A 22,496-nucleotide genomic window follows, 5' to 3' on the forward strand; every position below is an offset into this window, starting at 1 on the left:
TGGGTTTCCACAACTTCCCTTGGAAGCCTATTCAAGCGCTTAATTACACTTGCCATTGGACAGTTTTTTCCTAATATCTAACCTCAACCTCCCTTGCTGCAGATTAAACCCATTATCTTCTTGTCCTACCTTAAGTGGACTTGGAGAACAATTGATCACCATCCTCTTTCAATGCTTAACATATCTGAAGAATGTTATCAGGTCCTCCCTTAGTCTCCTTTTCTCAGGACTGTTTTTTTTTTTTTAAACCTTTCCTTGCAGGTCTGGTTTTCTAAACCTTTTATGATTTGTGTTGTTTTCCTCTGGACTCAATTTGTCCACATCTCTCCTAAAGTGTGGTGTCGAGGATTGAACTCAGTACTCCAGCCAAGGCCGCACTAGTGCTGAGTAGAGAGGGACAATTACCGCCTGTATTTTACATATGACATTCCTGTTAATACACCCGAGAAGGATATTAGCCCTTTTCACTCATAGTCAATATGTGATCCACTATAACCTCCAGAGACTTTTCAGCAATACTACCACCTAGCCAGTTATTACCCATTTTGTAGCTGTGCATTAGATTTTTCCTGAGTGAAGTATTTTGCACTTGTCTTTATTGGATTTCATGAATTTTATTAATCTGTCCATAAGGTTGAAATGTATAAAGGGAACTTATTGTGGGACAACATATGGGGAAGTGAGCAAAAAATCCCATGTTTGCAAAACAAGTTATTTGATTATTATATACCTGCTTAGACCTCTCCACATTTTATGTCATAACAGATGTCCAAATGTGTCTTCTGGGCATATATTTTGTTCTGTTTCAATCCACGGCTGATTTCAAAGTTTAAATGCATCCACCTCAGCTCTTAATTGAAGGTAGACAAAAAGTTAAAAAAAATCCAAGACTCACCCCTCTTTTCTTTCAATTAGGATTTTTCTTCCAATTTAAGGTGGCTTCTTTCCAGGCAAACTTGGAAATATTGGCAAATTTAGGATTATTATTTAGATTCTCTTATGAGACAGCTACAAGTAAGGCTGTGGAGGAAAAAAATCTTGGTACCACATTTGTTTTTATTGGAGCAATATTTCAGCCAGGATATGGATAAAAACCCATCCAATTTTCCATATAATGCATTTATATTGCAGTAGCGGCCAAAGGGCCCAATCTGTATTGTGGCTCCTTCTACATGCATTACAAACACACATGAAGACACAGAAACTACCCTAAATGTATGATTAACTATATAATAAGATTCCAGGATTGTCACACGGTGTGTCACACTGAAGCCTAGTGTAATGCCAACAGATTCCTGTCATTGGCAGCTGTGATCAAACCTGTGACCTCTGAAGCTCAATGTATGAGCCTCTACTGTCTACTACATGAACTAAAATAGAGGTTCCCAAACTTTTCTTACCCCCTTCCTGATCTAGCAGCTGCCTGCATCCCCCTACCCTTCTCATCACTGATACTTTGTGTATATTGTTACGTGCAGATATAGTTATAGTGCAACATATACAACCAAAAATAAAAACACAAACCTGGACTAAATTCTGAGCTCAGTTAGACTGGACAGTTGCTGGGCAACTGAACCTGTGAAGCCCGAACTGAACCTCCCTCCCCCCCGAGATGTCTCGCATACCCTCACGGTACACAAACCAGTTTGGTAACTCCTGAGCTAAAAGACCTTCTTTTAGCCAAGGCTGTGGCAGGTTCATCAACCTCTGGCTGGTCTATTAGGTGCTACTAGAGGGGAACAGAGTGCCATACCAAGCTGGCATGGGTTACACTAGCATGTCTGTGGAGTCAGTGTGAAATGATGGAAACGGCTATAAGCATGGCTGAGAACTTTTTTTGTTCAGAATAGCACAAAGTTTAATCATCACTGGGATTCATGGCCTGTTACTACCCAATTTTTAAGTTCTCAGGCATTTTTGGCCTTTCTACACATATGACTTTACAAATTACACCCTTATAACAGTATGGGCTTTCAGCTACTGGTACCACCTAATCTCTGATATGTTGGGAAGATAAATTCATTAATGTATGATGGATGGACACTATGATGAGAGCACCATTGACCCACCCAGGAGGAAATCAGTCATATTTGCTGGTGTAAAGGAATCCTTTCTACAGTCTTGTCACTTCTAGCATATGCACTTCCTTGCTGAATTTTATATCCACTCCAAGCTGGGTTGTTTGCAGGCTAATGAGCCCCGGGTGACTCTTAGCTATGTTCATGTACGTTTCCTTCCTGAGCTTGCAGCCCTGTGGTGTCCTTCCCAGGTGCCACACACAACCATATTGGGCCACTGGGGGATACAGTCAGTGCAGGGTTTGGATGGTGCCCAGTAAATAAGGCCTGGGGCCATACATTGATTGTGCAGGATAAAGAGAAATACTGAATAACTACTCATTCACTGAATGAGGCAGGGATCCTTTTTGAAAGTTTGATTCTAGCTTTTGTGCACAAACAGTCTTCAATCCTTCCTGGAATAGCAGGCAAATCTCTCCCAGACATGTATCGCTTTACAAAGGAAAGGGGGGGAAATGGGAAAAATTCAACTGCTACCCCAGAACACCTAATCTGAGGCTCTGAGTTTCTTCAGTTTGAAAAAAGTTGTTTCTGAAGGAATAACAATGCTGAGGGGAAAAGGTTGCTCCTGCCTATTCTATGCCCGTGAATTCCACTCTGGGGACCAAGACAAAAGACAGTTTGTGAAACAAGCATTACTACAATCTCCTTACTGTCTAACTTACAAAATTATTTCCTTCCTCACCTGGATTTCTGACCCTTTAAGAAGTCCAGCTAAACCTTTCTTCAGGGTCAGGATTAAATCTTCAGGAGCCCTGCCAAATTAAACTCAGTCTTCAATGCCTTCATTTCTACAAAAGAGAGGGATCAGGCTGGCAACGCATCAGAACAAACTAAGTCTGTTTCTTCCTCAAGACACTGAAAACAGAATTCTATCACTCCTTTCTTCACAAAGGGATAAACAGAAAACCCAGAGTCCGGTCTTCAAAAGCAACTAACTTCTCCTAGCTTGACTGCTTGGCTACAATCATATCTGCCGGTGCAAAGGAATCCAGTCACTTCCAGCAAGTCCCTTGCTGAATCTTATATCCACTCCAGGCTGGGTTGTTTGCAGCAGGGCTGGCTCCAGGCACCAGCTTGGCAAGCAGGTGCTGGGGGCGGCCACTCTGGAGAGGGGCGGCAGGTCCAGCTATTGGGCGGCAATTTGGCAGACGGTCCCTCACTCCCGCTCAGAGCGAAGGACCTTCCGCCGAATTGCCGCCGCAGATCGCGATCGTGGCTTTTTTTTTTTTCTTTTTGGCTGCTTGGGTCGGCCAAACCCCTGGAGCCGGCCCTGGTTTGCAGGCTAATGAGCCCCACGTGACTCTTAGCTATGTTCATGTACTTTTCCTTCCTGAGCTGGCAACCCTGTGGTGTCCTTCCCAGGTCACACACCCAACCACACTGGGCCCACTAGGGGATATAGTATATCCACTCACATTATTATTGCAATAAATCTTAAAGTTTCTTTGCATCAGCCATTCCAAAGGAATCAGAGTGTATGTCTCATTTCAGCATGCCTTCCAGAAATAAGTATTAAAATAGAAAGGCCTGTCTTCGTCTTCAACTTTCTATTAATCTAATACATTTTGCTAATACCATAAAACATAGCTTATACATGTTCCCCCCCCCCCCCCGATACAAAGCAAGTTCATTTGGTTATGTGGTCTCCCCTGTTTATTAAGATTCGACAAACTTTTATTACCCTGTTGCTGACATGGCTGCTATCAGTTTCAGGGAAACTGCCCCTGTATTTCCCGCCTCTGTGGTCCCCCGAGTGCATCCACTTAAGGGTTCCTCAGCCATCACCTCTCCAGGGTAGAGATCCACATCTCTCTTCCTCATGACTGGGGATATTAAGGCTGTCCAGCAGTGGTTCAAGTAGAATTTATTTCTTACCGGTACGCAGCGCACAGGGAACTCATGGGAGGGACACAAAGGGGAAGCACCAGCTAAAGGTGGGGGGCACACGACCTCTTCACGTGACCCCCACACATGACTCCACTCCACTCCACCCCACCCCCAGCCCAGGACCCCTGCGCTCTGCCCGTCCCCTCCCTATCCCACGTTACGGGGTGGGGGGGGGGACCTCTATCTTCTCACTGTGCCAGATACAGATTTCTGAACCGCAGAGCTCTCCGGAACCACAGCGGTGAAAGGAGCAGAATGTGGGGCTACCAGGAGTCCCCACGCCACCAGCTCGTCCGACGCCCTACCTTCCCCAGCCCTATCTTATAGCAGGGCTGTACAGACCTCAAACAGAAGACACAGCTGTGTGGAAGGGCTGGCGGCGGGGCTGAGGACAGTACAGCCGCACCGGAGGAGCTGCCAGCATGGGGCCACCCGGCAGCCCACGTTCTGCTCCTATGACTTTATAGCATGGCATACTGGCAATAAATATCTTAATGGTACAGCATACTTGACCATGCTGTCCTACTTGCACCACTGCTGTCCAACTCCCTGCCTTACACTGAAAAATCCCCAGCAAGCCAGACTGCCTAAAAGGCCAGCGCCTGCTCTTTGCTTTCTCTCCAAGAGGTATGATCAGTGTATAGCCTAAAGTTATAAGCTACCACATAACTCTTTCTAAGCAAGCACATTTATTTTTAAGATAAAGGCAAACATATTAAACCAATAAAAGAACCTAAACACATGCTAAAAAGCTTACCAGAGGTCACCCCCAACTCCAACCTAGGGTTCTGGTACATTTTAGTTCTTCAAAACCCACAACTGGGTTTTCCCCGTGGTTACAAATTCGTATCAGTTTTAGAACCAGAACAAAGACTGGGCAGAAGAGCCATTTTTTCATACAATTCAGACCTTTGATTTTGGCCTCTGTAACAGGTAATCAGCAGACAATGACCCACTGCTCAGGACATAGCTTCAAAAGACTGGATTTTTGCATAACCCACTTCAGGAATGTGCATTAACCTCTCCCTAGGAACGCCACTAAACACTTATTGCCCCCAAAGTCCAAAATGTATATGGCACATTTCCCATGTATACTTTTGAACCCCCAGATCTCACATCTGTCTCATCTCCCCACCTAGACAGGTTACATGCAATCCCAGTCCACAATAGTACATAAAAACTTAATATAATAAGGTCTTTCAAGGATCTTTCAGGAAATTGCCATATCTGTCACAGCTGTATTTTGTATTATTGGGCATTTACAACAATAGTGTGCCTCACTGATTCTGCTCTCTCCCCACCATTTCAGATAGTTTGATGAATGATGCTATAGTGTTACGTAAGGGAGTGTATATAGGGCTTCTTCTGAAACAAAGATTCTATGGCTTTTCAGTCTTGAATTCTATATCAAAAGCATTATTGCTCAGATAGATTTTTAAACTTCAGTCCACATCAGCTTGATAAGGAGTATAGAGATTTATCTATTCTTGTCAGAAAAAAAACATTCCCCAATTTCCTTTCAATTTGCATTTCCATAAAGGTTAAGAGCTAAACTCTACTCTGGCTAGGGCAGAGACAGTGCCTAGTATGTCCTCTGCTACAGACATCTGTTAGCCATTGCAGGAGTCCTCACAACAGGTCAGGGAGCACACTTTCCTGTTCCTCTTGGCCTGAACAGTGTTCGCCTGCTGCCAGCTAATCCTGCTGATCACCACCGCCCATATGCTGGCTGGCAGAGGGTGGTTAAATATGCCCTGAAACAGCCTTTTGGGGACCTAGGTGTATGGCTCCCCTGAAGTCAATGGGAGCGATATCATTACTATATTAGTGCTCTCTTAAGCTCTGTGGAAAGATTCTTCCCTGCTGCTTCCATGGTGTTAAGACTTTCAACACCCTCTTTGTCCTTTGCACACCTGTTAGCAAGATACAGCCCTAAATAATAACCATTACTAAATAATTATTAATGTATTAATTTTTGAGATTTATTTCAAATCTATGCTGAGACTTTGCCCTCACCTAATTAGAAAACACATTTCATGCACTCCTTGGTGAAAGTGCTGGCTAAGAATACTAAATATTTATCTTTTTGCATTATAATGCACTTTATTCTCAAACGCTTGATATACAGTCGGGTGCAATTTTGAATTCAGCTTTATGTCAGTCTTTAGCCATCAGAACCTATTGTTCTGAAAGACAAAATGGTGACTAGAAGGTATAACTTGGGGTAACAAGCAAAATGTTGCTTCTTCAATCTTCTGACAATACAGACAATAGAACTCATCAGTATTCTGATTTAAATTCTTTTACTTTTTCCCCCAACCTTAAAAAATACCAAACTATGAATATTTGTTTAATATATGGGAATACTGGTGGGCCCTACTGTTGATATATAGGCCTGGATGTAATAGGAAGGAAATCTACATTGGACATTACAGAAGAGTTCTGCTGGAAGACTGTTTGAGTGCAATATTTCTGTAGGGTAGTCAGATAGCCTTCTCTGAACAATTGTCTAACACAGATTTAGATAAAATTACACTAACCTGCAAGAGAGACATTTGAAACAAATGTATTTAAATATTATGATTCTTTAGATATATTAGGCGGGTGTAGTCTGAAAAGTGGAAAATTGCTATAGCCTGTTAGCTGCCTGGGAATCCACCCAGGGTCAAGAAGAAGAGAAAAGGAACTCTGAGGACTGAAAAGGAAAGTGATAAGTTTCAGTATGGATGGAAAAGTACAATGGTCTCTCCAGAAACAGGGAAGCATATTCTTTAATAGTTGTATCAAGTGCACTAACTTGGTCTTGGTCCAAGTTACACAGCCATTCGACAGACAAAAAAACTAGCAAAATGTTTTAGTCCAGAACTGCAAAATACAGCAATATTTTTCAAAAATAGCCATGAAGTCCTCACACTCAAAGCAAATCAACAGTAGGATCCACAATGACAAGACAGACACTGTAACCAACTGCAACCTGAGACAAGACATCACCCCAGCATTTGCTTAAAATGGTCCTGCCATGCGGGCAGGGGACTGGACTCAATGACCTCTCGAGGTCCCTTCCAGTCCTAGAATCTATGAATCTATGAAAAAAGAAACCCTGTCTGCCACATCACCATCAGTCAAACGAGATGCTACTACTGAAAAAGACCTGTGTAACAAGCAAACTAATTCTATTCTGACTCCTGTCAAACAAAAGCTACTGCTGACCATAACTTTTGTTTCTACTGATGATGGTGGGGAGAGAAAACCACACACAGCAATGTCAGAGGATGAGGAGAAAGTAGCACAGGGCTGTACATATCTGGTATATTATTTCCCCACCCCCATCAGAATGAATACAAAGAACTCTTCTATACAAAGAACTCTTGTACTTGTTGTATGAAGAGCACATTATTATTTTCCAGGGATTGATTGTCATAGGTGAATGGGTTTGTAATATCATCTGATTATCATGCAGCATGCCTCATTTAGAGTTGAAAGAGCTGCATTTTGTGGGACAAACTTGATATTGCACATTTCTAATTATAGCATCTCTCTCCATTTTCCTACAGACCAGCCTGGGTCTAGAGGCAAAGAAGACTGAAGAAAAATGTTGAAAATATGTATATGCTTGGAGGGGAAAATCTGCTATATCTTGATAGTTATACTGTTCTATTCTTTAAAATAAAGAGATATTTCTGATGTGGTCATTTTTATGAGAACATAAGAACATAAGAATGGCCCTACTGGGTCAGACCAAAGATGCATCTAGCCCAGTATCCTGTCTTCTAACAGTGGCCAGTGTCAGGTGCCCCAGAGGGAATGAACAGAACAGGTAATCACCAAATGATCCATCCCCTGTTGCTCATTCCCAGCTTCTGGCAAACAGAGGATAGGGACACTCTTCCTGCCCATCCTGGCTAATAGGTAGACCGATCTTCCATGAATTTATCCTCCATGAGGGCAGAATTTTGCCCATTGGAGTAATACCAAAGTGCTTAAGAAGTTAGTGGAAACATCTATTTTACTCCCGAATACAGCATACAATGATATTCTGTAATTCCCATGCCTTAGTTCAAATGAAATGCAAATTAAAATTGAGGCATCTTGCTCCCCCTATATTTTGAACTACACATTACATAGAGAAGCGTAGTGTCATTTGTCTTTTCAAAGTTGTCCATTTTAGCAGAAAATGAGGTACATTTTCCTAGAGAATTAAATGTACAACATGATCTGTTTTAGAACAGCCTCTGAGGTACACAGATTGGACACTTTTTCTTTACTTTGATGTAACCTTTTTACCAGTGGAGAGAGAAATTTGAAAACTTCATATTATCCATATGTATAGCATTTAGGACAGCATTTTCCAACCTTTTCTTTTAAATTGGAGCCCCAGGACCTTGTTGCACATTGGCAATAAAATGAACAAAGACACATGCTTCTCCCACAGTACCAAAATGCTCCACTCACCATGCCCAGAACCATGGTACAAAACACGTCTAAATCCAAAGCTTTCCTTTGCTTTATTTACTTGTTTAAAACAAAAGGTTCCTATTGTGGGTTTAAGCCCCCATGGCTCACATTGCAGGATGTGAAGACAGGTCACAATGCAGTGGAAGCAGCCCCTGGAAGAATTCTGGCTGACTTTGGCAGAATTCCTCTGGGGAAGAATACGCTCAAGTGGCAGCTCTACCAAGTTTGGAAAGGTGCAGCGTGAACCCTCTCAGTTTGACTCAGAATTGCTTGTCAATGAGAGGGGCGAACAGACAGGGCCATGATCCCATTTTCGCCCTTATTCTCCCTGCCCCCTTTGGGATGGCGCTAGTTTGCAGCAGTTCTCAAGGTTATGCATGTAATCACATCTACACTGCTCCTTGACCCCTTCCCCCACAATGATCTCCAACCACACGTTAGCATCCCTGTGTGCAGCCCTAGCCCTACCCCGGCTCTAGTCTCAATAGATTTACATGACTGACTGTACAATAGATACCACAGAGAAAGTAGAGTGGAGTATTTTAACTACCACACAAAGTTGTGGCATATTGAGGAAGCTAAGCTATGGCCTGTAAATCCCATTGGGGGATATGGTTGGGCTCTGTACTGTGCACAGGGCTCATGGACTTCATTCTCTTCCTCCCCTTACCTTTACTAATTCATTAGCTACAAACCCTGTGACACAGATGGGCTCTATGGACCTCTCCTCTTTCCTTTCCCATTCTGAGTATAAAGGTAGCCACAATGATGCTGCTATTATCATGCCAAGTAGTTACAGGTGTTTTTTCCCAGATGGCTACCTGTTTAGCACTGGCTGCTGCGTATAAAATGGCTGATCTAATGAGGCAACACAGCAGAAGCTGGTGTTGGTAGTTTCCATGGCATGGACAATTAGAGATGCAATTAATAGCACAAATCATTTGTAACCCAAAGCCCACTTGCATACAGGCTCCCTCCTTTGATAATTCCATGGTGTGGACTTTTCCTTGGCTACCCTCCTAATTCATCCCTACCACCACATACAAAAATTTACAATTGAATCCACTGGGGTCCCACTCATGCCTTCCTTGAAAATGCACCATAAGTACAAAGTCCACTCATGCAAACACTCCATTTGGTTTCAAAGATTTTGAACATATAGCCCTGCATATTTAAATAAAAATGAGTTATTTATAACAATATTTTTTCTAAAATTGGATTTACCTGAAGTCTGCTAAAGGTCCTTGATAACATACAAAGAATTTGAAATGTATAATAGTTTATGCATCAAGATAAAATATGTCATTCTTTATGGCCATCATAAAATGCCATCCATAATGGCACTGTAATTGCAAAGTCATAGTCTGGAAGAAAATCTCCCGATAAAGTGAGGAGATTATTTGCTTCCTTCAATAAAAGAGCCTTATCCTTCTGGCATGTGAAACAAGTGACTCCTTTTATCAATAAAGATTTCTGATATATAGTTATCTGCTGCACACCAAAGCCGCTAAAGACTGAAGGGCAAAATATTTTCTTTTTCTTCTATAATTCAAGGACAGGTAAGATCACTGAAAGATCACCTGAACATATATCTTGTACAAATGAGATATACCCCAAAACAATTATTAAAAAAATCTCTCTTAAATGACCCCAGACACCAAAGGCCAAGTTCCTATTTTAAGTAAACCCACAAAGTTAATTGAGTTATACCAAGGAAGAATTCGCCTTGAGAATTAAAGGACTTTTTGCATGTATCTTGCACGTAAGTATTATCAAAGTGTGATTCCAGAAATACCCCAATATATTCAAAGCATATTATTTTCATGTTACACGAAAGATATATTTTTAATACCTACATGTATATCCAGGCATCTCATTTCAGTTCTACTCATTCATGCCTAAACTCAAAACACATTTCAACTGGGAATTTACTTTTCTAAATCAGGGGTTAAGCCTTAGAGATTTATTGTAATCGCAAAGAAAGCATTTTAGGATTTTTTTTTAAAAAATAGCAGATTCTGTGCAATTTCAATACTGACAGAGTTGGCTGTTAAAAAGAATGTTGAAAGGGATATAGTTACCAATTTTCAAGTACAATTGAGATGTCTACAATTCGTTTTCTTAATGCACACTTTATTTTTTTAAATTGGGATAGAACTGGATAGCCAATTTGCATATATCATTAAATTTCCAATTTTCATGTAAATGACAAAGTAGCCAGAAAGTTCAGTACATTTTTTCACAGGCATGTTGATTTGAAAATTTTTCATGTGATGTTTTATCTCAACTATTATCAGTTCGATGATCTAAACAGTGTCCGATTAATCCTGCACACCTTTCACTGAAAAAAATCTCACTGCTGGAATCCTTCCCCAAAACTGAAATAGATGACAAAGCAAAAGACCAATCTTTCACAGGCACTTAATGAAGACAGGCTTCAAGGAGTTTTCTGTACCAGAGATCACTTTACACTCAGGAAAAGACAAAAACAGCAGATTTTTGCAGTCAGTCTGCAATCAAAGCACAATAAGGAATATAACAAAAAACCTATTGCTTGGTAAATACTTACAGTGGTTTTCCTTTGGATTCACAAGTCAAAACTATAGATTGTCCTTCTTCTGGCCATGAACTGGAAGATATGATTTTAACTGAAGGTGTATCTAGAAAAAAGAAAAGAAAATCAATTTGTTGAAGGACACTAAAATGCTTTATTATGTAAGTGTATGTTCTGTTATGTTCATAAAACATCATGCCAACTCTAGATTTCAGTTGAAGTTGCATTTATTTGAAGCCTTGAGCTGTTTTCACTATTCTGAAAATGGCACTAAAATGACCTCTGCAACTGGAAAAGTAAATTTTAATAAACCTAGAAACCACAGATATTCCCAGACTAAATCAATTTTGCTGTATTGAACACAATTCCACTGTATTAGTGCTCCAAGGTCTGGAAATTAAAAGTGAAATACAAAAAGAAAGTATTGAGGATGAATAACAAGTACTCGATATAATTGTTTGTCTATTTATAGATGGATATGAATGCTGCTATTAGAGGACTGAATGCATTAATGTACATTTGAATAACACTTTTATTGTTGCAGTAGCCTGGAACCCATAATAAGAAACCTACAATAGGCTCTTAGATAAAATACCTTGTTACAGACATTATGCAGAATATTATTTCTGAAATGCAATAATGCAGGCCCTTAAACAGAATCTCATTTTTAGTACAGTTAGCAAATCATTTTGATTGAAACATCTGCTACAATTACTATATAAAAGACTGTAATCTGTCCTAAAAAACTTTAAAATACTATTTCTGCATAGTGTAATAACCTCTCCTTCTATTTTTGCAATGAGGTATGCAACATAAAAATGTGTTTTCAGACCTTTGAAAGTAGGCCTTTTATTTTAAAACCTTTTAACAGCTGACTTGTAAACATATTTTCATGTAATTAAAAGTTTATCATGTAATTTAAAAGTAATACACACAAACACACAGGAAATTTCTTTGAAGGATATATTTTTCTCTAGGCGATAAATGTCACACTGAGGAAAATTTTCAAACTTAATAAGCAAATATAACTCCTGTTATCTTTCACTTGTTTTTCAGGTGACTTTTTAATGCATTTGATGCAGGGTATATTTGCTAATCGTGAAATATTTTTAGTTTCAAACCAGAGTTTGCGCTGTCCGAGCCAATTTGCAATTCCTATTTGAGCTGGCAGTGCGGTGACAATGTCAAAAGAGCTACATCACAGTCATTCTGATGGCAACAAATTGTGAAACACAGAATTGAATTTAAATGAGGGAGGGAGGAAACAAGTGCAGTGGGATTGAGAGGTCATTCCAGGTATAAGGATGGCACTGAAGCAGGCATGAACACTAGAGTTAGAGAACGAAACAGGAACATCAAGGCTGGCATCACTGGCTGAAATCCTCTTAAATTATTAAAAGTAATTAAAAAAAAAAAAAAAAAAAGATGTTAAATGAGTGTTTGTAAATGATCCAAATAAAGGGGGTAAAGGGGTTTTCAGAAAATTAAATTTACATTGTTCTGTTCTTGCACAGATCAATGAAGTGCTGTTTCCAACATCCTGCTGCAGTTCCCAGTTCCTACTTAATTTGATGCATGCTGCTCCTAATCCTGCTCCCTGGATTATATATCCTAATCCTGCTCCCTATATTAGTCTGAACATATCTGACTAATATAGACTTGTGCTAGAGGTAAGTTAAGCCACTTTTCCCTTCCAATAGTGCCCCGTAATATTTTAAATGTTATTTTATATTCTATTGGATATAGAATAAGTACATGTAAACTAAATTCAATATTGAGAAGATTAAACAACAGGACTCAGCCCCAAGAGGTTGGCTGAATCCTCCAGCTACATTCAGCAGTGTATGCAGTGTCACTAGCTGAATTCATACCACTGTGTGTGGAAACTGGCACTAGGACCTGGTGAAGCAACAGCATTTCATGGGCACTTAAAATAATTGGGAAAACATAAGTCTTAATTGCCAATACCCCCTTTAACCTGTTTACTTGGGGACATTCAGTGCCTGTTCAGAAGACTGCAAGGAAATTTATGACATATAATCCTCATCATAAACCCAAAGCCTCCTTCGTGTTGAAAAGTAGCTGAGCATTTTGGAGATCAAGCACTGTAAAGATATCCTCATAAAACAAGTTGGAATGATTATGTTCCTCCTGTAAATGCCAGCCTGATGCTTAATTTCCAAAAAAAAAAAAAAAGCAAAGCAGAAATGCAGAAAGCTTCATTTTGTAAAACAGTTAATTTCCATGTAGAACTGTACTAACTGATCTCAGTCACAATACTAAATCTCACAGATTAATGTGGAAACAGTCAGCCTAATCATTCTTTTTGGCGCGGGGTAAAAATCTGTGAAAGAAGCTGAGAGATATCGTGAAGTACTTCATTTGAATTTCTTTGCTATTGTACTAGTATGACAGATGAGACATCCTTGTGTTGGCTGCACCCTCCCTTTTCATCTATTTCAAAACAAAGGCTGATTTTCAATCCAACATTCTGGAAGCTAGAAATATGGGCCTATTCAGTACCGTCAATCTAAGTACAGGATGCCTATTAGTAAGCAAGAGAAACTAGCAAGGAGATAGGAAATTCAGCGCACACACAAAAAAAGGGATTTCTCAACACTTCAGAAGGCACACATCTTTTTAAATTCAGCTCTTCACCTTCTAACAGATAAGACTGAAAATCAGGATTCATCTTGTTTCTTAATATCTCTAAAATGTTTTTCCTCTTGATATTTGTGGAAGGTTTACTGAATGCAGCGTCTACTAGGTCTGCCATGGCAATACAATAAACCAGTGGTGATTCATTAAATGAAGCTGCAATGGTAAAGAATGGCCAAAGCCTTAAATTGACATTCTTCTTCCTGTCAAGTAATGCAAGATACTGTAGAAAATACACTGTGTTATGTTTTTATCTTCTAACCAATTTATATAATGTATATTGGACTTGTATAATGTCCCAAGTTCCTTTAAGACAACAAACATACCAGTTAATTAGAAGGTACTGATGTTTAATGAAGCTTAGAGAAGAGTTTATGATTTTAATTTATTATAGACAGTCCCTCAGGTAAACCTCTAGAGATGCTCATCTATTCTGTGTGTTTTATTCTGAGTGTTACTCCTTCCCTTCATTTCTATGCTGTCCTGAATTTTGCTTCAGAATTAAAAAGCTATTATAAAAGGAGATGTTTTAAGACCAGCTGTTCACTTATCTTACATTTTCATCAATATTTAAACTGAGAAACTATGTATAGGAACAACCTTGTAAAGACTAGCCCAAGAATGTTATATTTTAAAAAAAACCAACTAATTAATGTTTTTTCCAGGAAATAAAATGCTACTAGCTATACAATATCACCTCCTGTTGGAGCTGCTCATTGTAAGCACTTGGTGAGAGTAAAGGTGGACTTTGATCTGGAATACTCACAAAAGTGAATCACCACTATTGGAACTTCACTCAGTCTCAAGTATTTAAAAAAAATAAAACAAAATACACATTTATTTTCCCTTCACCACTTATAAGGTAGGTAAGTATAAAAAAAATCCCTCCTCCTTTCTATAGCTATATTAAAAAAACAGGAGTCTAAAATATTTTAACAGAGAGTCAGATCCACAGTTGATCCTCCTTTGCTATGCCAATTCACATCAGTTGAGAAACTGGCCCAGTAAATTTAGTGGTAAATTTATTTTTATATTATACTGGCCCCAACTGAGATTGGAACCCCATTGTGCTTGGCACTGTACAAATTTAGTGGTGAAAGAATATCCTAGACTGAGAGACCAAAGTCTTCTATCAGCAGAATACTTATAATGGAGGCAGTGGAGGTACGAGCTCCCCCATGCCACACCAGCGATACATGTTAACCCTAACCTGTAGGGACCCTTTTATGGGGTAAAAAAGTAATTCAAAAAATTAGTATTTGGAGTATACCTGTATTTTGCAGTAAACAGCAGCTTTACAGCAGTTTCAGATGATAAATTTGGTCTTATTTTTCATCTTCCCCTTTCCAGTTGAGCACAACAAAGGGAAAACTTTCATTAAAAAAATCCTATTTCATCAGTCATTCTAGGAGTTGGATGCATCCCATTGCACAAAAGGAGAGAAGCCATTTCAAACCATGTGGAGATTTATATAATTTTAATCAGGCTAATCTTTTTTTATAATTCCACCTATATTAGAACAGTAAATAATATTATATTGGATCATCCACATGTAAAATCAGTGAACATAAATGAAAAAATATTTTCAATTAATATTGGTAATGAATGGTATCTGATATATGAAGAAGCTGAGCATCTTAGCACAACATTTGTTGCTCTCTTGGCAATAAACTTCTGACAACTTTTATTTCTCAAGGAGCCACTCACCAGGCTTTTGTGGACACAGCTGCACCAATTATCTGCTTTTCTTTTTTGCTTTGTAAAGGGAGCATTTATTATTTATTTTTATATTATACTGGCCCCAACTGAGATTGGAACCCCATTGTGCTTGGCACTGTACAAATACCTAATAAGAGGGAGTCTCCGGCCTGAAGAGCTTGCAGTCTAAGGATCTGATCCTGCAAAAAAACAGCATTCATGCTTAACTTTGTACACAGTAAGTAGTCCTATTGAAGTCAGAGGAACTACTCACAATCTATAAGTCAAGTTAAGCATGTGTGTAAATCATTGTGGCATAAAGGCTAAATACACAACAGACATAGGGTCAGAAGAAGAGGAGCAGAGAGAGCTGTAGTGATTTGCTTAAATTCACACAGCAACTTATTGGCAGAATTAGCAACTGAACTGACATCTCCTGACTGCTAGTCCAGGGATTTAGCCTACTCCTGACACCCCACTGGTCCCCAAGCAGGATAGAGTCTTACTCACTCCTCCTTCTTAAGTCTTCTTGTGGCCCACGTGAGGATCAATGAGAACTGAGTTCATTGTGCTCCTTGGACTGATGGCAGGTCCTAGTCCTTTGCTTGCTGGATGCTGGAGCTAAACTGCATTCTTTGTGTACAATGTCTGCACCTACTAGTTAACTGAATAAATGAATGCACAACCCCTCTGACTCCTAGAACATGAACCATTAAAAGGAGACAAGGACTGACCAGTTTTTAGAAGAAACTACCACTTTAGAAAGGGAAAGGATATGACTGAATTAAAAGAAGTAGTACAGATAGGAATAGAGATAAAAGAAATGACACTGGAATCAAGATAACATATATACCAATACATAAACTATCTCTCTATAATATCAGATACTCCCACCCTCAAATAAACATTTCCCCTCTAAGGTAATCACAGCCTCATAAACAGACTGTAATGGGAAAGGGAGTTCATTGCTACCCCAGCCACAGATGCCAGGTGGCTGGTGTGCATACACTGTGTCGGAGCTCTTTTCAAATGACCAACTGAAGGTAACCATGAAGTATAAATACTGTAGGCCTGACATAGTTACACTGATACACCTCTTCATCTTTTTGTCTCAACATCCTTCCCTAACTAACTAACTTCAATAGCCTCAGAACTCATTGATAGTGTCTCATTGCAAGGCAGGCAGATCACTCTCTGGAGAAGAGCAGGTCCCTGGGTTGCTTAAACATTGGTTTCCCCTGGGCTTCCAGTGCAAGGGAGGCTTGATAGAGAAAGCTTCAGTGACTTTCCCAAAACTCACACATGAATACTGTGCAAGAAGCTGGGAATCAAACCTATGGCATTCTGATTTCCTTGCTAAAGAATAATCTAGAGATAAATTAAATTTAACCCAATACCCCCAAAAATGTCCAAGTGGGGTTCCATTCCCCATAAGGCTTTATAAATGTGGTTTGAAAGTTAGAACAAAGCTAACAGGTCAGTTACATGTGCCATGGTAACATGGTAAGAATTTTCATTAGAAAAACCTTGGCTACCTCTCAGAAATGAGCTGAATTGCAGAATTAGATCAGATACAGTCATAGAATTGATATTCTTAATATTTTATGCGCAATTCTGAAAGTTCTGAAGATATTTAGATATACTTCTGCTGTCTCCCTTCTCAGGCCTTAAGTAACAAACCTTGATTTTACTGAAATGTTTGTATACCCCTTTCTAATAGCTGAAATATTTGGAATATGACATGTCCTCTTCACTTACCAAAAATAGTCAGATTTTCAGTGTTTAACAGCTAGAAACAACTTTTAAAATTGCTAAAGGCAACTAGCATACTGGCATTCAGATATTATACATTTTATCAGTTTACCTAAGTTTTATAACCTCTTTCCAAACTGGTGATGAGTATCTACTCCTGAAGAACAGACAAGGGATTTGTGTTTGCACTTTATCATTTACCATAGAATATAATCTAATCCAGTCCACCATGCTTCATCCCTCCTCTGTTCAAGTCTTTCTTTAAAATGTACTTCTTTCAAAAAGACCATAAACCCTACTTCTCCCAATAGAATAGAATGATGGAACTAACGAGAGTTGTGTAAAAAGTCAATTGCTTTTCTTTTGCTTATACTTAATCCCCATTATGAATTTGCATGTTATCTATTTAGGTTGCAAGATGTTCAGGGCAAGGAACTTCTTTTCATATCTGTACGCAAAGTGCCTATCACACTCCTCCTGGTACACAAATCATTAATAAAATATATTATGTGCTGGCTTGGATAGAAATTGGCTTTGCTTTCATTAAATATGAATATGGACTTATGTTAAGATATTTTCTACCTGCATCCCTAGGCTTGTCACCTAAAACATCATATAAGTTTTAATATATGCCCCATAGCATAATTAAAATCATATTTAACCCTTTTCATCTGTAGATCTCAATGCACATTACAAAGGTAGGTGAGTATTGCCAGCCACATTTTACAGATGGAAAAACAAAGGTCAAATGACTTGCTAGAGGTCACTAAGCAAGAGAGTGAGAGTCAAGAAGAGATCTCAGGTCTCCTAACTCCCAGTGCAGTGCCCAGCCCACAGGACCAGGCTGCCTCTTTGAGCTACTAAATGAGTTGGGTAGGAAGACATCATATCTGCTGGCGCTATCTAAATATCAATAATTTATGGCGCTTAATGAAGAAATTGGTGAGGATTATAGAGATGGAGAAATCTCTTTAGCGTGTTTTTTTTTTTTTTAAATGATCCCTTAGGTGGTTAAGAAAGGAAAATCCATTAGTGATCTTTCTTTTTATGAAGGATGCATATCAATATGCTTCCACTGCCTAAGTCCAGTGATCTTCTCTCTCTCTCCGAATATACAGGCTTGGAAAATTAGACAGTACTAAAAGAGTTACTTTTGGTGAATATATAAGAACTAAAGTAGGGAACCACAACTCTGACAAAATAAGAACCAACCTGAACATTCAACCAAAACAACCTACCAGGAAACACAAAACAACCTTTGCAGATTTGTCTCTTGCTATTAAAAACTTGGTCCACTTATAAACAATGTAAGAAGAAATCAGACATAAAAACCATGAGATTGGTCTCCTTGCAGCCATATACAGAGAAGACCTAAACATTTCAAAAGCAGGGGTAAATGCATTCCTTTTCCTCTTGATCTCTTACATCCTTTAAAACAATCTAGTAACATAATTTGATCCCAGACCCATGTTGACATACTTTGATTCTGAGGTTAGTTTGCTGTGTCTGTGATTGTATGTCAGCAGTTTGTGCTATACTGAAGATATCTCCATCTGTAGTAAGGTTTTGAGTTGGACAAAATCAGGGCTATCGTGTCTATCAAACTCGGTGTGTGCATGTAAACTAATGGGAATTACATAAGTACAAAGTGGGAAGAATAAATCGACCATTGAGAGATGAGGGTGCTAATCACTTCAGGACTGGGCTGTATTTTATGAAATCTTCCCATTATATTTTTTACCTCCCTCTCAATTTTTTTTTCTTTTCTTTTTTTCCCAAGGCCATGTCTCATACTGTATATTTGGAGTGTTGTATTTATTTGCTCTCATTGACTTGTACCTCATTTCTTCTCTATGTAATGGTTAATAATACTTAATAGTACTTCTGATTAATTTAACTCGATGATCTACGCAACCAAATAAATTTGCAATTGGATCCATGTAGGCAGACACCTCTGCTTGTACGAAATCCCAATGGCCTCATGGATGCAAGGATCTACTTGCACAGATCTAATGGCAGGATTAGGAGTCAACTCGTCCATTTTAAGAAAGCATTGACCTCAACTCTAGAGTCAGAATAAGGCAACCCAGTACTCTAAGCACAGCATGACATCAGTGCCTCCTGTGATCCCTCCCTTTGCCATGGCCCTTTGCTCCATTTGCAGTGGGAATGGTAGCCGTTCCCTCCTCTCCCATAGAGGCAGGGACAGTGGCCTTGGGTTCCTTTCTCTCTTCCATGAGTTGCAGCAGGAATCCCCTTCCCAGTACCAATCCCAAAATATGGAGCATATCTGCTTTGGTGGATTTTCTGGGCCCACTTCTTGTTTCTCCTCTCGCCACACCCTATTGAGGTAATGTTGGTGAGGGCCACCAGAGCAGCGCATCTTTGAGTTAATTCCCCAGAGAAATGAATGGGGGACTCCCCATCCCAGGGCTCTTGCTCAGGCTGTCTGCAGACTCAGCCTTGCATCAGTTACACTTTTAAGCTTTTCTTAGAAACCATGAGGGCTGGAAACATAGTTTTAAAAAAAATTAAGCTGAAATTGCAACATAATCATGATTCCAGGAGCTGGGGCCCTAGGCACAGGTTTATAGCACATATGCCTTAATCAAGCCCTGCTCAACTCATTTTCTAATCTGTTAATATCCCTGTTTAATTTTTGTGTAGTCTATCAACAGTTATCTTCTGTGTATCAGAGTTTATATTAGTGCGATTCAATTCACTGCATACCCATTTTTCTTTTAACAGGTTTATTTGAATTATAAACTACAAACAATATGTATTTACTTGATGGTTTTACTTTATGATTTAAAATCTCCTGAATATCGAAAAGCTTTAATAAAATGCTCAGTTTTTTTTATTATTTATTGTCTCAGTGAATAACAAAAACACAGATGCCATCATTTTAAAAAAGGTTATAAAAAGATAACAGTTCAGCAATAAACATTTATCGCCACCTGGTAATAAATAACTGCCAGAGTTTTTCCTGAGAGACTAATTCATTTATTTTTCTACCTGATTTTGTCTGTTAAAAAAAGAGTCTGTAATATTTATTTTCATCACAGTCATTTTTTTTTTTTTTATGGTGTCCCTATTCTATTCTTCTGTTGGGTTCCTTTCCTGGAACATAATTTCCAAGCAGGAAGAAGAAATAAGTAACTACCTTTGAAGACGATGATTCATCTGTTTTATTGATCAATTAGCATAGCAGTAGGCCTGGGATAAATTTAAAAGATCTTTTTGGGAGATCAAACATATATTATTAACGTCAGATCTTGATGCTCTCTCCTGCTAGAGGCAATCACAAAAACTTTATGAAACGTTGTACTTCTATACAAACTTATCCATATTTCTAATTAGTCCAGGTAATTATATTCTGAAGAACAGACTTCTTAAATAAATTTCAGGGACAAACCACTCTAGTATGTACAAAATCAACAGCAAAATGGATCTCCCAATTGAGATCTAAAGAATGAGTGGGGAGTGTTCCAATCACCTTTGTGGAAGTACTCATCACTTTTTAATCGATTAAATTTACCAGCTGCTGGTATCCTACAGCTGTGAGTCAGCGCTCCCTAAAACTGGGCTTCCTTTATAAATGACAAGTAGCACTGCTTCTGACAGTGTCAGTTCAGTGCAATAGAGTACATGCAAAGCAATTTTACAATTGGCAAACTTCATCAAATTATCCTGGGAGATACAGTATGTCTGATGCTCTGCTTCAGAATATACTGAATGACTCATTGCTTTAGTAGACAAGATGAAAATTCAATATGTTGTGCCTGAAAATGTATGTTATTAATTTTTGTGGGGGAGGCAATCTAGATCAAATAGCTGTATCATGGCAATAGCATTTCATTTTAGCATATCTGTTCACATTCTGAGGAGAGAGAAGACTGTTATAAAGTTTAATTTTAAAGCAGTTTTATGAAATATTTAGTTTTAATGAAAGTGAATACTTAGTGGCATTATCATGCCTCCTCTATCTTCCTTCTATATCGCTTTTAAAATTATTTGACATAGCTATGTGGGACCAGATGAGCAGCATCTAGGCCCTCCTTGTCAGGAACTGTTTAATGACAATTCTGCCATCTCAAACGTACATTTTCCAAACTTTAAAAAAAAATGTAAACTAAAAAAGCAAAACCACCAAAAATAACCAACCCCCCCCCCCTTTTTATGCCATAAAAGCATTAAAGCAGCCCCGTGCATGCAAAACAACAACAAGCCTTCAACCAATCTAGAGGAAAAACAAACCATGATCAATGAAAACTTCCCTCCTGACACACAAAATGCATGATTGCCTACGCTAGAGCACAACATTGAAAGATACTCTTTTAACTTACTAAATTCTATGCACAGTAGTCATCCAGTATTTGATTAAAACTATTAAAAGCACTTAACATCTCAGCTGTCCATTCTGCCACGCCTATTCCCCACTGTCGCCAAAAAAGAAAACCTCTTAAAATTTTAGTTCCATACCAATATCTCTATTTCCAACCACCTCTTTACTACCCTCTTCTTCAGATTCTAACATAATATTTTAAAATAACTAACATAAACTAAAATAAACACTGCAGAAACTATGTGGTGCATGCTACACAATCAAAGCAGCCTCATCATCTGATTTTGTAAAAATTTTATTCTGCCCTCATTCACCTCTGCTGCAGTCCATTGCTGTCTCTTTCTATGCCAGTCTTTAATCCTGCAAACACTTCAACACGAGTGTAACTTTGATTACATGACTTAAATGTGGGCATGGCAAGGGCTGTCTCCAAACACCTATGCACGAGTTACTTTATGTACATGAGTAGTCCCAATTGGAGTGAGTAAAGTCATTCACATGTATAAACATTTGCATGATTGCAGGCCTTGTTTTATAATTATCTCTGAAGGACCACACACAGTAATGGTACTATATAAATAATAATTTCTTCAAACCTATGGTTCCTAGTTCTGGTCTGCTCTGTGAACTAAAATATACCATGAGTCATAATTTCATAACCTTAACTTGCTTAAATACTTAAGTCATGCCACCTCTTAAATCTATACAACACTAATTTTGCCAATCTCTCTTTATATGTAAAACCTCTCCACTCCATTTATCATCTTTGTTGCCCCAAACTGTGCTCTCTCCAATTTAATTATATTTTTCTTTTATCTCACTTGAACTAACTTTTCATAGGTGATATGGCAAAACAATAATTAAAGAAAAGAACTCCTAATTTCACAGAACCATGAAGATATGCACATACTTTAATGAGTCAGCACAGGACATTTTAGTATAATCCTTTCCCCTCTTCTTTTCTCCCCCATCATTTTTTTGGTTGTGTTTGTTTATGGCACACTCCTGTTCTGTCATGTCTGACATTAGGTCTTTGGGGCAGGATTCCTGGGCCTGATTTTCTGAA

At 38.8% G+C, this 22,496-nt stretch overlaps 1 protein-coding gene across 2 annotated transcripts in view; it reads right to left on the minus strand.

The window, feature by feature from the left end:
- The window catches only part of CADM2 (cell adhesion molecule 2), a 165,008-nt gene that overhangs the window by 122,801 nt on the left and 19,711 nt on the right, over positions 1 to 22,496 (minus strand). For both annotated transcript variants that reach the window (XM_065415870.1, XM_065415862.1), the window contains exon 4: positions 10,993 to 11,083. In XM_065415870.1, the coding sequence (XP_065271942.1) occupies positions 10,993 to 11,083 (91 nt within the window). The remainder of the gene's footprint in view (positions 1 to 10,992; positions 11,084 to 22,496) is intronic.

This window comes from Emys orbicularis, chromosome 1 (genome assembly GCF_028017835.1).
Source record: "Emys orbicularis isolate rEmyOrb1 chromosome 1, rEmyOrb1.hap1, whole genome shotgun sequence".
Lineage (NCBI taxonomy): Eukaryota > Metazoa > Chordata > Testudines > Emydidae > Emys > Emys orbicularis.